This window comes from Clupea harengus, chromosome 20 (genome assembly GCF_900700415.2).
Source record: "Clupea harengus chromosome 20, Ch_v2.0.2, whole genome shotgun sequence".
Classification (NCBI taxonomy): Eukaryota; Metazoa; Chordata; class Actinopteri; order Clupeiformes; family Clupeidae; genus Clupea; species Clupea harengus.
The window spans coordinates 16,640,786-16,658,293 of record NC_045171.1 but is presented as its reverse complement, the minus strand read 5'-3'; the positions used below and the strand labels follow the sequence as shown (position 1 = coordinate 16,658,293).

Here is a 17,508-nt window from a genome sequence, read left to right as displayed (position 1 = left end):
CATGGTGTAACAATAAATACTACTTTACATAAGAATTAGAAAAACGACCTAGAAAGGAAAAAGAAGTGCAGGAATGTAACTGCTGAAGTGCAAGTTAGGCGCTAGTCAAGGTGCCAGTTAGGAAGGGAGGTGCTCTCTGAAGAGTTGGGTCTTCAAAAGCTTCTTGAAGGTAGAGAGGGACGCCCCTGCTCTGGTAGTACTAGGCAGTTCGTTCCACCAACGTGGAACTACAAATGAGAATAGTTTGGATTGCCGTGCTTGCACAGGCGGCAGTGCCAAACGGCGCTCACTAGACGAGCGCAGCGTCCTGGGTGTGACATTTGCCCTTACAAGAGTATTTAGGTAGGTGGGAGCAGTTTTGACCTCTGATTGGTCATAGTCTGTGTAGGTCATAATGAATGAACTTCAGCTTGAGAAGTTAAGGTCAAGGTGAAGAGAGAGGTTCAGTGGTACTTTATTGGGGGGGATTAGCTAGTCATCTTGGAACGCTAACACACTCAGACACACACACACACACACACACAAAAGGAACCAGTGGCAGCATCAAGGTCAACTAACTAAGTATAAATAATGATTACTGTATATTAAGAAAAGAAAAACCTGTTGCTCTCTGAATAAAAAGAAAGTTATATAAAGGCCATGATTTATGCTTAGCTTTATATAGAGAGTTACAGAAATGCAACCAGCCCAGGATCTTTACAAGGACACATCTAGCTGGGGATTCTGTGATTTACAGAGACAGATGCGCACGCACCCATGAGAGTGAGTGTGTGTGTGTGTGTGTGTGTGTGTGTGTGTGTGTGTGTGTGTGTGTGCGGGTGGACTGGATCTAGACCAGAGCATAGCCAGAGGCTACCTCCACATTTCCTGCATGTCACCTGACAGCGTATTGGACCACTGCATTAAAGCTCTGCTCTGGCTTAATGTCCAGCAAACACATGTCCTGATTTAATCTGAATTTTAACCACATTAGATGTTTCTTTAGGGTTCAAGCATCTGGAGAATAACTGGAAGAACTCCGTGTGAATGTAGATAATACATATGGATCTTCCTCATGAGCGCACACAAACACACACACACACACACACACACACACACAAACACAAACACACACACACACACACACACACACACACACACACACACACACACACACACACACACTGCTTATGCCCAAAGGGCGGGATGCTGGTTTCTCTGTCTCCTTGTAATTCAATAAGAGCAGGGCTGTCTCCACCACTCCAGACCCTCTGAGGGCCTGCAGAGCCCCCGCCTGTCGGACTGAAAGCGCCGCGTGTCATCTCACACTAGTCTGCGGACGACAGATAGAAACTGAGGAGAAAGGAAAGTGTCCGTCACCACAACTTGGCGACAATCTTTTTTTGTTTTCGCAGAGAATGCGGACAACCTGCCTCACTAGTCGGATGTCATTATCATTTTATGAATATTACGCGACAAGTCGGAAATTGCATCTGCATATCAATGGAAGCGACACGCTTTGTTTCGTCCGTAATGAAGAGCTTCTCTTGCTTTGTTTCCCTCTGACGTGAATTAATTGTCTCTGCCGCTTTGCTGTCTCCATGCTCTTCCTTTGTCTCCTCTGAATCCAAAACAATATAATTAAAAGATATGGCGATGTGGTGTTTCATACGAGGAGCCGCAGTGCTCCAGTCTGCAGAGGGCTTTTGTCTTTGTCTCCCGCTAAAAACTCATTAGAATGTATTTTTGGGATTATGATCGAGGAGAGATTCTTTCATGCAGGAGTCGTTTGGGAGTCGGGGGGCTGGAGGGGGAGGCATGAGGGAGAGTCGAGGCAGCAAACTCTCACACACACACACACACGCACACACTTGCACGAACACACACACACGCAAACACTTGCACGAACACACACACACACACACTTGCACGAACACACACACACACACACACACTTGCACGAACACACACACACACACACACACACACATTTGCAGAGAGTGAAAACCTAAAATCACCAGAGACTCTCCCATAGGAAATGACACTGAATGTTAAGAAAGAAAGAAAGAAAGAAAGAGAGAAAGAGAAAGAAAGAAGGTAGCCAGAGCCAAAGTTCCCTCCAGGCAGTGAACCTCCCTCATTTAACTCAGGACCACCTTTAGGACGGGCGCTATGAATACAAGTGAGCCCCCACCACCCCCAGGTTTGTTCATCATTTGCCACATCAAACAGGAAGAGTTCATTCTACCCCACCCCTGCGATCCAGCCCGCGCTACAACAGAGGTCCAGGCTGCCAGGCTCTCCCTCTCGTCTTGGTGGAAGAGCCATTAGTAAATGAGAATTAATTAGCAGGCCCAATTAGCAAGTGCGCTCCGCCGTGCAGACCCATCTCTCTCAGTGATGGAGGGATGGTGACACTCAGATGGGAATTGGTGGCAGAGAGGGAGAATGGGAGAGAGAGTACAGAGTGAGTGAAAGAGTGTGTGTGAGTTTATGAGTGAGAGAGAGAGAGAGAGAGAGTGTGTGTGTGTGTGTTAATGAGAGAGATGGAGCGAGAGAGAGAGGGAGCGTGAGTGTGTGTGGGACGGGTCAGATAATGACACAGAGATAAAGGTAAGGAATTGTTTCCTGAGATGTGTGTGTGTGTGTGTGTGTGTGTGTGTGTGTGTGTGAGACATGTTGTGTCCTTTGTAGTAAATGTTTGCCCGGGGCTAATCCTGTCATCTCACTGGTTCACCTGAAGGAATGAAGGCACCAAAGTGGGTGGGGCCTTCAGACATCAATCACCTGTTGATTGACAGCTCGATCTGATAGAGAGATTCCATTCAGTCTCAGACACTGACGAAGCTCAAAACACACGCACACACACACACACACACTGCTAGACATATTCCACATGCTATGCACTGTTTTGTAGCTGGTAAAGTGTCTTGTGCTCTGAGTGTTCATGTTCTCATTCCCTGGCCTCTCTCTCTATCTCCCTCTCCCTCTCTCTCTCTCTCTCTCTCCACTCCACTGGCCTCTTCACCTTCTTTACCCCTCTCTGTCTGTTCTCATCTTCTCTCCACTACCCTCCCGACCAATTCCCACTGTAATCTTTGTGGCTGGCTGGCTGTGTGTGTGTGTGTGTGTGTGGTGTGTGTGTATGTGTGTGTGTGTGTGTTTGTGTGTGTGTCTGTGTGCACACACTCTCGCTGGCAGGTAATGTGAAGGGGAATTGGCAATGGATATGTGTGTGTGTGTGTGTGTGTGTGTGTGTGTGTGCTCACATGTGTGTATGTTGTGTCGGTGGGTAGTGTGAAGGGGAATTGGCAATAGATCTGGGTTCGGTCATTGCGGTGTGTGTTTGTGAGAGAGTGTGTGTGTGTGTGTGTGTGTGTGTGTGTGTGTGTGTGTGTGTGAGAGAGTGTGGGTGTATTTGTCAGGAATGGATCTCGGTGCCTCAGAATGGAATTGGAACACTAGTTTAAAGGAGCTGCTGCAGATTTACCTGTTGTCCCATAGAAGCCTGCCAATCACACATACAAATAGAAAGATGCTTTGGGGTTTTTGAAGAACATTCTGTGCTTCTCTCTCTCTATAACCCTCTGTCTCACTCTCCTCTCTCTTTCTATCACTTGATACATCTTTCTCTTTCATTTAGTCACTGGGAGCCTTGTCTTGTATTATGACCATGAGGCGGCAAAATCCCCCATTAGATCAAATGATTCAGTCTGCCAACAACCCTGACCGATGTCACAACAGTCACAATCCAGAGTGTCACTCCATGTTTGGCTTTCCCGGTATCGCTAAGCCCTCGTCACAGTCAGTAGGTGCAAGGAGGACAAGGAGACATATGGGCTTACACACACACAGAGAGAGAGAGAGACAGATAGAAGGAAGGAAGGAAGGAGGGTTTTATTTACAAACCTAGTCAGCCAAGTGTATCCCAACAGAAAGGCATGTCATTCAGACTTTTTTTTTCTGCCCTTGACACAAAGTGTAGATCTATAGAAGGGTTGGAAGAGCACAGGAATTGGATCTTGCCTTTCGTTAAGCTGCCATTCAGCAGTGTCATATGGTTGCGTGTGATTAATAGGTTAGATAGAGGGGGTTTTGTCTCTCTGAGATAAGGGAATAATGCTGCCTGTGTGCGATCCGTACAGCAGATGGCTTTTGTTTTCATTGGGTTGTTGTCCTGATAAACAGATTTCTGATGCAGTTTCAGCTCATTTTCTGACCGTAGTACTTGGCACGCAAGTCTGTGTGTGTGATTGTTTGTGTATATACACACACACACGCACGCACACACGCACACACGCACATACCTACACACACTCCTCCATGAGTATGGCTTGTTTGTTTGTTTATCTGTATGTGTTTACCTCTCTTAGTATGTGTTTGCTGGTGTGTGTGTGTGTGTGTGTGTGTGTGGAATGCAATTTCAGTCCATGTATTAAAAACAGAAACAGTCATGATCAAGGAGACAGAAGTGAAAGGCCCTTGTGTTCCAACACACAGACAGTAACTGGTCACTCTAGTTTACTACTACCTTACATTCACTCTGTTTGATCAGGTTCTAATTCTTTAACTGTCTATTGCTCTCTCTCTCTTTTGCTCGCTCACTCACACACACACACCTGTCTGTTCACCTGTATATATATACCTATCTATCGATCTTATGATCTAACAATCTATCAAGCTATCACCGTCAGTGTTTGTCAATGCGTTTGGTCTCCTGGTCTCTGACACCAACATCTCTTTCTCTCTCTCTCTCTTTCTTTCTTTCTTTCTTTCTTTCTTTCTTTCTCTCTCTCTCTCTCTGTCTCTCACTCTCACACACTCACTCTCACACACTCACACACACACACACACACACACATGTTTTTTTAGATAGGTTTGCCCTTCATACTGTGATCTGTCAGGAGCTGTCAGCTCGGGGGACGGTAAACACTTAGCCCTTCACCACTTAGGTTTCCATGGAAACTGACCGTTCCGCATACACACATACATTAAGTCCCAAACATGTAAACAAAGGTGGTCACTCTCAAAGGTGGTCGCATCCAAACAAGGAGATGGAGGCAATCTCACACATACACACACATGCACACGCACACATACACACAGATACTCCACTCACTGAGAGACTAGAAAATTACACAGCTAGGAAATTACACAGCCACACACACACAGAAATTTCACAAATCTGAGGCAATTTTTTCCTCACCAGTTTTCTGGACAGATTTAGTTTTTTTCCCTGTGAAAACCAAGGGTGTTTGTGTGTGTGTGTGTGTGTGCTGTGTTGATTGGCGTGTCATCACCGCATGTGGCATCCCTGTCCCATTTGTAGTTGTAATTTTGGCCTGGGAGTGGTTTGGTTTGGAGCAGTGCTACCTCTGCGCACACACAGACACACACACACACACACACACACACATACACACACACACACACACACACACACACACACACACACACACACGCACTGGAGCTGGAGAGCCTGAGCCTGTTCCCTCTGAGGACGAGGTGGTGCAGAGAGGCCCCTTGTGGTCACTCACCACACTGCTCCATTCCCACTCTCATTCTTCAGGTTTTTTTTTTCTTTTTCTTTTTTTTTTCCAGCTCTCTCAGCTCAGCCGAGCCAAGCCGTCGTCCCGGCGACAGTAACACGGGAAACGCACACTCTTGTTTGTGTTTACAGGCTCTGTGTAGCTAAGCAGGAGTTTGTCACTGAGCTGCTGGTGTCAGTGTGCCACAGCAGTGCCCCAGCAGATCGATGGGCTCTCTCTAAGAGGCTGAGTGGTGTGTGTGTGTGTGTGTGTGTGTGTGTGTGTGTGTGTGTGTGTGTGTGTGTGTGTGTGTGTGTGTGTGTGTGTGTGTGTGTGTGTGTGTGTGTGTGGCGTCTTCAAGCACCCGTCACAGGGCCTGAGGGTAACATACACACAACGGCAAATTCAGAAGGGGGGTGCCGACTGGTGCCACATCCGTTCCGGGGTCTTCTTTGATCCCGGGGGCATGTGCTGTGATTGCCACGGGGACCTGAAAGAGCATGTATGGGCTGGAGTCATTTAGAGTCGTGTGTGTGTGTGTGTGTGTGTGTGTGTGTGTGTGTGTGTGTGTGTGTGTGTGTATCACTGCCACTGCCATTGCTTGTGACTGGTCACTGCTTGAGTCAGTTCATGAGCATTATATTTTATACCGTGTCATATTAGCAAATTAGCAACAGAGATTAGTTGCCAAACCAAATTGGAGAATGAGACAGAATGACTTCAGATTTAAATGGCCTGTTTGTGTTTGCTGAGGGGTGGGGGGTGGAAAGAGACGTCAGGGAACGGATTGTACTAAGAAAAAGTGGCGGAGAAAGAGAGATGGAATGAGATAAAAAGACTGAGATCTGTGTGTTGTGAGACCCAGAGGCTCCCAGAGGTGTGTGTATAAGTGTGTTACGTATGTCTATTCTCCAGAACCCTGACCTCAGAGTGTGTGTGTGTGTGTGGGGGGGGGGGTGTGTGTGTTGTCCCCAGAGTTCTGACCTCACTTTCTGTTTGGCTGGGTCTCTCTCGCCCCAAACTGCTTCCATCCTCTCTGCATGACTGAAGTGACATCAATTATGGACATTAACTCACTTTCTGGCAAGTCCAGCTTCCCTCACCAACGTCTCTCCTCTCATCTCTTAATCTATCATTTCATTTTCTTATGCTGTTCACCTTTCTTTTTGTTCTGTGTTCTCGCTTCTGTTTTCTTTCTTGTCCAGTCTTCCCTTGCTCATCTTTTTGTCTCTCCATGTATTCCTCCATCTATCTCTCTCTCTTTCTATCTGTTTTTTCTTTCTCTCCTACCTTTCTTTCGGGCCATTGAGCGTTACCTGTGTGTTTGTGTGTGTATATGTGTATGTGTGTGTTTCACCCTGGATTTTACCTTATTGATTGCAACTGTGTGTGTGTGTGTGTGTGTGTGTGTGTGTGTGTGTGTGTGTGAATGAATCAGGTCTGCTCTCAGAAGGCTTTACTACTCTTAACCTCATTCTTGATCTTGTGTGTGTGTATGTGTCAGTTCAGCTCTCAGAAGTCTCCTTCTCTCTAGATCTTTTCTAACTTGTGTTGGAGAGCGGAGAGAAGTAATGAAAGACCAGTGAGTGCATATTCCAAGGCACTTGGTTGTGAGTGTTGGAGAGAAAGAGAAACAGCTGGCAATTACACCATGCACCAAGTGTTTTCAGTGTTGCCGAGGTGTGTGCGTGTGTGTGTGTGTGTGTGCGCGCGTGCGTGCGTGTGTGCTCGCGTGTGTGCGTGTGCGTGTGTGTGAGTGCTGAGTGCCACATGTTTGCTTCATCACTTTGGGATGAAACAGGTGGAGGGAAGTTAAATGATTATGAAATTATTTTGGGTGGAGACATCTGTCAGTGACTACTCTTATAGACTAGAACAACCTCCTACTCCTTGAATCACTGACATGTTCAGCTGATCCTTCATGAGGTGTTAGTTAATCGGATGTTCATACTCAAAGTCTGCGTGTCTCTGTCCCTCTGTGTGTCCCCCTGCAGTCCAGTTTGACAGCGTGGAGAAGTGCCGCATGTCTCCCACTAAGGAGGCCAAGACTCGGCCCCCGCAGCGCCACTCCAGCGGCTGCCTGGTCAACACCAAGATGAGCTCCCTGGACCACAACCACTCCTCCATGGGGGAGCGCATCGACCCCACCATGCCTCTGGAGAGCCAGTTGTAAGCTCACGCTATACGTTTTATATATGCACACACACACACACACCAAGGTTATTATAGTTTTGCGTTTTTCACTAGTTTTTATTTTTATTTCGTTTTGACTTTTTGTTTTCAATTTCAGTTTAGTTTTAATTAGTTTTTAAAGCGGGTTTGCTAGTTTAGTTTAGTTTCTATTTTTTGAAAATGCTTAGTTTGAGTTTAGTTTTTATTAGTTTCAGTATTAGTTTTAGTCTTTACCGCGGAATGCAAGAAACCAAGAGGGGGGGGGGGGGGGCAGTCAAAACAAAATGCTCAAAATGAATAGAAGATACAAGCTATAATAAATAATATGTAATAAAAACAGAATTTGCGCATGTCCTGTTCAAACAGACAGGAGACAGCGAGACGGTGAGGCAGCGACGAGCTGTGCCTCATCTCAGATTGCGCAATCCCTCACAAACTAGGTTGAGCGCATGCGTAGAACCTATTTAGTTTTGCTGATCTGACGTAAAGCCGCAGTGAAAAAGCACGGAGAGGAGGCAAATAGTACCTCTGCTTCAATAAAGGGAGCATGCGAGAGCCCACCGGTCGGGTTTATTCTTGTTCTGCTGTTACTCTTCTTATATTTGACATTGACTACGAAAATGGAAGATTCTATTCATGAGTACCACGTGACGTCACTGTGTTTAAGCGCCGCCATCTTTGTGTCCGAAAGTCTAGCTGAGTGTCGGTCACAACACAGACAATAGTCGGTCACAACCCGCAGAAAGTTAAAATGCCCTGCTTATGTTGTGCTGATGGATGTGACAATAGTCGCGAAAATTACCCAAAGAAACAATTTAATTGTATACCAAAAGATTTAGATCGGCGGAATAAATGGTTGGCTGCAAATTAGAAGAGACAACTGGCAGCCAACATCTAACTTCAGATTGTGCAGTCAACACTTTTTATCTTCCTGCACCACTATCCACGGACATGTTGATTTTGTGTTCAGAGCCTGGGAATGACTGACATGTTAAGTGAAATGCAGCACGTTGATACAATCGTGAATAATTGCTGTGTCTTATCAGAGCTAAACTCTCCTGAGCAAGCTAGAGTGCTAATAGTTAGCGAGCTGTTTAGCCCTTCACTAAAGGCGTTAGCTACACCTAGCTAGCCCACATTGGCACTCTTAACCACCACTAAAATAAATCGGTTCATAATCGCTGTTTGAATTACTAAGATGTCATGTGATGACATACATATTTTTTGTCTCCAGATGCCATATCTTGGTGTCGTTCACCCATCCTGCAACTGCATATTGATGTACTTTTGAAAGCCTTAAGGCTATCTCCGGTGTATGGGGATGGATTGTGTACAAGATAAATATATATGTCGGGAAAGGACAGTTGGGGCAGACGTTTCGCAGACTTTAAGGGACAAAATAAAGTTGCCGATAATAAATATGGATCGCAGCCAATAATCAATGTTTTTTCTAAATATCGTTGTCTTTCTGCTTCATTCAGATGTGCTGTGTTCGTAGTCATGACTAACTAACCACTAGAATTAGACAATACTACTTTTAAAAAGTCTAAATTTTAAGAACCTATCAATAGAAAACAATACCATTATTATATTTATATTATTATTATATTATTACTATATATTAATATATATGACTAACTAGCTACTATTGGGTACAAATACAATGGGAATAACGGTAGAGTTGGACACAAAGATGGCGGCAGGCTTCACGGAAGTGACGTCTTTGGTACTCATGAATAGCTAAGCTAAAACATTTCTCATAACTGGACTTTCAATCAAAACGTGAATTGATCAATAATGGGAGACCAATGCCGTAGCTAAAATGAATGCTTGAAACGACGGGACAGAAGATAACTCGATCGACTTCTCACATCCAAAGCCAAAATGTTTTGAAAATATTTTGAACCTCAAGAATAGATTTGGTTTTGGACGTACAGCGGAGACTAAATATTAGCAGGGGGGTATCTCACCCCTCATTCGCTAACATTACATTGATATCAGAGAAAGCCCTTGCTCCGTTAATTTCCCGTTCTCTTAGGATTGTTTAATGTCTATGTAAAGCCATTTAACATCAAACAAGTGGTTGTGATCACTTTGGTGAGCTGATTTTGAGAAATTAAACTTAAATTGCAGCTAAAGTTGTACATAATCACACATATTAACACGAGTTCATCACAAGCTAGCAGCTGCCAACTGTATGTAGCCACCTTACCTATGTTAGAATGCTGATATGAAAAACAACCAGTAGTCAATGTGCAAGCTGCCAATTGAATGGTGATTTAAGCTACTGTATTGGGTTTATATATTTGTAAATCTGACTCTGAAAGAGTCAGTGCCTCACCAGCCACGAACCTCACCGCACGTTACTGTTCCAGGTAATCCCAAATAGGACTCTGTCGCTTTCTCCCGACTTTTGCCGCCATAATACCAGGTGAGGGGCGTGAAGTAAAAGTGGTACGGCGGAAGATAGACGCTATGTATGAAATCAATTGACATCTATGAAATACATTGACAAAGACGAAAACTAAGGACATTTTCTCTATAATTCTATTTTATTTTAGTTAGTTTTGTAAAGACACAATACAGTTTCAGTTAGTTATCGTTTTTTTATAAAGCCTCGTTTTTATTTTTATTTCAGTTAACGAAAAGAAAAATCACACCTCGTTTTCGTTTTTTCGTTAGTTTTCGTTAACTATAATAACCTTGACACACACACACACACACACACACACACAGAAATAATGTCACAAAAGTGCAAATGTACTCTACAGGATGAGTTCCCTGAGTTTTTGTTCTTTCTTTTTTTCTTTCTTTCATTTCATCCTCCTCCTCTCCCCCTCGACCTTTTGTCTGACTCGTTCTCTCTGGTCCGTATCTCTTCCCTCTCTCTCAGCTGGTACCACGGAGCGATCAGTCGGACCGACGCTGAGGCTCTACTGAGGCTGTGTAAAGAGGCCAGCTACCTGGTGAGGAACAGCGAGACGAGCAAGAACGACTTCTCCCTCTCCCTCAAGTAAGAGTACACACATACATACACACACACACACACACACACACACACACACACACATTTACACACAGACATACACAGTTTTGCCCTTTGTCCTTTTCAGCCCCTCTATAAATTCTTTCATCATTTCATCCTTCATGTAGACGTCCCCTCCCTTTTCTCTCTCTTAGCCATCTACCCTTTCTCTAGCCAGTCTTTTTTTCATACGACTCTCTCTCTCTCTCTTTCTCTCTCTCTCTTTCTCTCTCTCTCTCTCTCTCTCTCTCTCTCTCTCTCTCTCTCTCTCGTGAACATTTTCTGGGCTGGCCAGCACTGGGCCGCTGCATCTGTGTTATTTTTACCAGTGTGTGAGGAGGTCAGGGCCTGGTGGACATAACGAGTCGCATTAATGCCTTTTGGCTGCTGGCGGCTCAGAGGCTGCTCTATGGGAGAGACTTGGGGTGGGCAGATGTTGCCTGTGCCCTTGAGGTACGACCAGCAACTCTCTCTGCAACTCTCTCTGCTGAGCCTCAGTGGGCTGGATCTGAGTAGACTGACTCCCTTGTACGCTTCCCTGTTGAAAGTCTGAAAAACAACCAGAGGACTCCATCTCCAACTTTTTTGGGGAGCCCACGTTTTTTAACCCTCTGCTGAAAACGAGAGTATGGTCATCAGGCAGCGTTTACAGACACGTGACACATCTCAGTCCAGCAGTAGGGATGGATGGTCCCCTCTGGGGGGTGGATGAGGCAGTTGACCATGTGTTTGTGTATTGTGAGAGGATAAGGGGCCTCTTGGGCTGCTTGAGGGAATGGTGTGATGGTTTTCGCTCATCTCATTTTTTCATTAGTGGTCCCAGGTGCAAGGTGAAAGTTAAGCGCAAGGTTTGTTTGGGATTAGCTAAGATGGCCATTTGGAGGACTCGGAGGAACAATATATTGGGAGTGGATTTCAAGGCGATGGTGACTGGCCGCATTACAAATTGAATATGCCTATTATAAAGTGGATAATGGCATTATGTATTTTTCTACTGTTTGGGGGATGGGGGGTTGTTGTGTTAAACTGGTGGTGATGGGCAGATGGATTTTAAAGTGAGACCGGGAGAGTAGTATTTTTTATGTGAGTATGGAGGCTTTGTGTGTAGTGAATTGTAATGTTGTATATTTTTTTATTGGTGTAGGCATGTGATGAAGTAAGGCAATGATTTAATAAAGGAGTGTTAAACCTCCCTCTCTTTCTCTGTTTCTTTCTCTCTGTTCTCTCTCTCTCTCTCTCTGTCCCTCTGGGAAAGTACAAATGAAGGTTTTCTGCCATCAGCAGGATACTACTTTTTCAACTGTAGCGATTACGAATTCTCTAAAGCCTTTAGAGATGGAAATTCTTCATTTAGAACAGAAACTTTTGGTAAATAATGAGTCTTCATTAAAGGATGCTGTAAATTTGAAGTAGCAAGAGCTATGTTCTTTTTTTTTCTTTTTCTTTTTTAGGAAAGAGCTAAAGGGGCTTTTAATTGGAAGCAGGTTCACATTGAGATATATTGGTGGGCCTACACCATTCTTGTTTAGTATGGAGAAGAAGACTGGGCAGATAGCCTTAAAACTCCTGATGGTGGGAGAACTGCTGACCCTTCTGAGATGCGTAGGCGGGCAGTACATTTTTACACTGACTTGTATGCTGCGGAGGGAGTAGATTCACAGGGTATGGAGGATATTCTGCAACATCTGCCACAGATCAGCCCACAACAGAGGCAAACATTGGACTCTGCTCTCCGTCTTCAAGTAGTGACTGTAGCTGTACAACAGCTGTCTACTGGCAGCTGGCCTCTCTGCAGATTTTTATAAGAACTTTTGGGGCTTGATTGCGACTTTTGAAGTGCTGTTATAGTGGGTCGGAGTTGGGTCTCTTTCGGAGTGCTGTTGGCGAGCAGCTCTGACACTCCTGTCAAAGAATGGTGACTTGCTTGTCTGCTTGCCAATTGAAGACATGTGCCTTAAAGAGAATCTCTGGGATTTTTCAACCTGGGCCCTATTTTTAGAATAAGAGAGGAATGTTAAGGAATGATGTGCGAGACTAGGGAAGATTTTTTCCTGAAATTTGTTTATTTTTGTACCTAAATAAGGAGACCATGTTGTTCTTTTAAAATGTGTTTTTGTCCAAGCTAAGGCTACAGTGTGGTTGTCACAGAGAAATGGAAGGGTCTGGAAATCAGAGCCAGTGTCGTTCTTGGAGGTGTCTTTTTCTACGCTGTTTAGAATGGAATTTAGTTATTGGTGACTTGGTGTCATTCACTAAAATGTGTGGCATTGAAGAATGTATTTACAAGGTGAACGAAGAGGGTGTACTACAGCTAAAATGCTGAGTCACAAATTGGTTGATACTGAGCAATGGTAATTTGTCTGTTGTGTGTGTGTGTGTGTGTGTGTGTGTGTGTGTGTGTGTTTAGATTTTTTTGCTTGGGTTTTAAGTATTATTCGTAATATTGTATGTGTTTTAGTGGTGTAATTGTGTGACAAAGTTAGTTTCTCTTTCTTTGTCTCCTTCATATGTACGCCCCCTCTCTTTCATCCTCTCTCTGTCTCTCTCTCCTTCACTTGTGAGCCTCCTCTCCCACTGCTTCTACCTCACCTTTTCGCTCCCAAGATCTGCTGACACGTCTGAAGAGAAGCTAATCATCCCCACACACACACACACTTGACCCCCACCTCACCTGGCAAAACCTCTCTGGACCCCCACCGAGAGACCCGTCTGGGCCCGGGGTCTATGGGTCAGGTTCTGATCCGGTGAGGCCAGTTTGACATTTGGCGCCGAGCTACCTGACCGTGAACTGGCAGCTTCACCTTTGCGGCAGTCATCTCTCATTGACTCAGAAAGAGCCAGAGAGACCACGGGGAAGGAGAATGCCATTTGAAAGAGAGGGAGAGGGAGAGAGAGAAAGAGGTAGAGAGAGAGAGAGAGGGAGAGAGAGTATGTGTGAGAGTATGTGTTTCCATGTGTGCATGCGCACGCGTGTGTGTGTGTGTGTATGAGAGGAGAGGGGGGTGGCATGTTTTTGTGTGCATGCTTAAGTGTGTGTGTGCGTGTGTGCATGCTCAAGTGTGTGTGTGTGTGTGTGTGTGTTTGTTTTACCTGAGGACATATCGCTCTGGATGAATGAGGTGCAACCGGCTCCCTTCCCAGTAAGGCTTTAATGAGGAATTAGTGTGAAAAATGTTCCAAGAGTGCCATTAATCTCTGAAATATGCTTCTTATTAATACATTCCTTAATATTAACATCTCATATTCATGGCTCCAGTCCTGCATAATCATTCCCTCAGTAATATTACTGAACACGCGCTCCATTACAGGAGAAAGTAATGACATATGACTTAGTTAGTTGTTCGGCATGTTGTTGCAGAAAGCGGAAGACCGGACTGCTCCCACAAGAAGAGCCATGTGTAGATCTGGTGCTCCACACCTTCTAGAACCTTCTCTCTACTTCCTGTGGGAAACCAAGCCAGTTTAGAAGGTCTTGACATGTCCATATGTGAAGTCAAACCTCAGATAGCGTTCCATCTGGCTGTTAGGGTAGAGTATTATGTGATGATGTCTAAATCAATCTGTGGTCATGATTAACTCCAGAGAAGCTTCCCAGCCAGATGAGGCCCATCAGATGTGTTAATGAGCTCCACGTTGAGTCCTCCGCTCAGTCGAGCTGAGTGTGGCAGTGAAACTGGCATGATTGATGGGATGCGGATGTTAAGGTTTAAGGGTCTCGCAGAAGGCCCAGAGTCACATTATTGAGCCTGTCAGATGGAGTCAGTCCACAGAGGCCAGTACTGAGGGGAGTTCCACAGCCGGTTCTCCTCACAGCTCAGCAGTCTCTGGCTCTGGCAGGTCTGGGCCCAGCCAGGTTCTGGTCTGGCTCAGGGTCGCACTTGGCCCAGAGGTCATCGCCATGGTTGTTGTTATCTGCTCTTTACCCAAGCTGAGATCACTGCACAGTTCTACAGCAGTAGGCAGAGCTGTAGTCCAGTGTACTGTGTAGAAGATGGTTCTTGTGTCAGCTGGATCTCAGACCACAACGAAACTGTGCTGGACAGAACTTGATATGACTGTGTTGATATGATCTCCGGAACCATGGTTCTGTTCTGCTGGGTTCCATCTCTGATGGCTCACCTGGCAGCAGCCGAAGTCTCTCCTCTCTTCAGGCACCACCGGGGAATTTCATGTGAGATGCGCTGGCCTTTGTTCTTCCGGAAAGTTCACTAGCAGTTCAGGAGGCGGCTCCCCGCCTCTGTCCTCCCCTGTATGTTAGAGAGTCATGTAAGGGACTGACATACAGGTGCTATTGCACCTCCCCTCTCCTCGCCTTGCTTCTCCTCTCTTCCTCTAGGCTCTCCGCTCTCCTCTCCTCTCCTCTGTTCTCTTGTCCTCTGCTTTTGTAGCCCTGTGTTTCAGAGAGTCATGTTGAGAAGTGAGGACTTAACATTCAGGTACTGCCGTATCTATCCTCTCCTCTCCTCTCCTCTCCTCTCCTCTCCTCTCATTTTCTCTCTCTCTCTCTCCTCTTCCCTCCTCTCTCTCTCTCTCCTCTCCTCTCCTCTCCTCTCCTCTGTGCATCACAGAGCCATAGTGTGAGGGTTTGGCACGCAGGGGCTGCTGCATCTCTCCTCTCTGCTCTCCTGTCTTCTCCCTTCCTCCTTCCTACTCACCTCTCTCCTCTCTACCCTCAGCCCTGTATGTCAGAGAGTCATGTTGGGGTTTGAGGGTCTGGCATGCAGGTGCTCCTCTCCTCTCCTCTCCTCTTGTGGCCCAGTGTGTCAGAGTCTCATGTTGGGGTGCTGAGGGTCTGACATGCAGGTGCCACAGCGTCTGCAGCTGCTGAAATATTCATGTGCTGGGGGCAGGGGGCGCCAGACGAGTGCACCGCATCACCAATGAGCTCCACGCTCCTTAATGATCCAAGGCATCCCACCAACCAGCGCCATTCCCTTACACAGGCTTCTTGGGTGATTGAGTAGGGCAGCAACCCCCTACACACACACACACACACAACACACACAACACACACAACTGGAATTGGATCAACTATTTCCGCAATACGTTATTTTATGTGAGTTTTGCGAAGGAGTTTTTGAATAGAGCCATCCCCCCCCTCTAAACCTGTCTGTATTCCCTCACACTCGTGTCCACAGCGCATTATTGTTAACGAACTAGCTGGCTTCCATAAAGGTTTGTAGATACAGTCTGAACCTGGCTGTAGATGTCTCATCTGACATCAGAGGGCTGCTAGTGTGGTCTCCCCTCACTGTGGAGAATTAAGAGGAACCCCACTCACCAAAAGAGGAGAGCAGAGAGGTTACTCGACAGAAAGCTGCCTGCACAGTGCAGCTGGGACCGATGGCAGTTGCTGTTATTTACCCATGCGTGGGAAGCCTATAAAACAGCAACAGATTTAGTTTTGTTACATCTGAGAGTTGGCAGAAGACTCAAAGACTGATCTGAGAACAGTGTCTTTGAAATGCGCCGCCACTGCTTCTTGTCCCCATCTGTAGAGCTGCTTGCACATCACTCATGTCCTTTTCATTGATTCTGCCTCTACATTGGGTCCCTGTTACATCTTCATCAGGCATGCAATCAAGGCTTTCATGTCAGCAATCCTCTAATCTTGTCTCAATTAGTAAATTACTCTAAAACAAATGCTTTTCAAACAGATGCTGTTTGTGAAAATCTAAGGTCAATTTGTTTTTAGAGATAACTTTGTTCATGGTGTACTCCATTAGGGCCAAGCGCAGGACCTGATTAGAATCCCTTTGTATCAGATAGGCTGTGAGTGACTGGTGGAGAAGGTTCCGGAAGCGGAACGTGGATGCCCAGGATGAAATGAATCTGAAGTGATTAAACATGTGCTTGTTTTATGGGCAGAGATAGCAGACTCAATAGCTCTGTTTCCTCCCCCTGATCTCGTTATTCTGTTATCAGAACCGGCTCAGTGGCACATTTACCTCCATCTCTCTCTTTCTTTCTCTCTCTCTTTCTTTCTTTCTCTCTCTCTATCTTCTCTCTCTCTCTCTCTCTCTCTCTCTCTCTCTCTCCCTCTCCCCCCCCCCCCCCCCCCAACTGAAACGTGATAAGTGTAGCTTTGACAGGGTGATGGGAGTGCGGGGGCATGGGGCTAGAGTTACCCCAGTATCGATGTGTTTCTGCTGTTTAAGTGCAGCCTGACGAAACCCAACCGCTCTCCCAGGACCCAGGAGGAGCGGGGAGTAATCACACCCATTTTAGAGGCTTCTAAGATCATTGCATGCACACGCGCACACACACACACACACACACACACACACACACACGTGCATGCCGTGGCCTCTGCCATATCCACTAATGATGATTAACCTGCCACTAACAGGGGCCTTATTGCCTGAGAGAGAGAGAGAGCACTTGCAGATGAATGGATGGATAGATGAATAAATAGATAAAGGTGTATCAGGTGTCAAGTTTTTTTTTTTTTTTTTCTTGGTCATGTTGTCTGCCCCCTCAATTAGCTGTGCTAAAATAATCCAATTCACAGTGTGTGCGTGTACACAATCACACACACACACACACACGATCGCACACACACACACACAGACACACAATCACAGACACACACACACAGAGACACATATATACACACACACTCACACACACACACACACACACACACACACACACACACACACACAGAGCGACACACACAACTATTCATTGCCTTCGCATCCTCTCATCTTTCGTCTTTACGTTCATTCTCCTCTTTTTCCTCCCTTTCTCTAAGCCTTGCTTCACTCGGCTGTTAGCCAGATGTTATCTCCTGGGCCGTGTGCA

The 17,508-nt window shown here is 45.7% G+C and overlaps 1 protein-coding gene across 3 annotated transcripts in view; it reads left to right on the top strand.

The window, feature by feature from the left end:
• zgc:158464 (uncharacterized protein LOC791139 homolog) overlaps positions 1–17,508 on the top strand; it is a 130,383-nt gene that overhangs the window by 106,108 nt on the left and 6,767 nt on the right. For all 3 annotated transcript variants that reach the window (XM_031558066.2, XM_031558068.2, XM_031558067.2), the window contains 2 exons: positions 7,502–7,676; positions 10,573–10,692. In XM_031558066.2, coding sequence (XP_031413926.1) covers positions 7,502–7,676; positions 10,573–10,692 — 295 coding nt within the window. The remainder of the gene's footprint in view (positions 1–7,501; positions 7,677–10,572; positions 10,693–17,508) is intronic.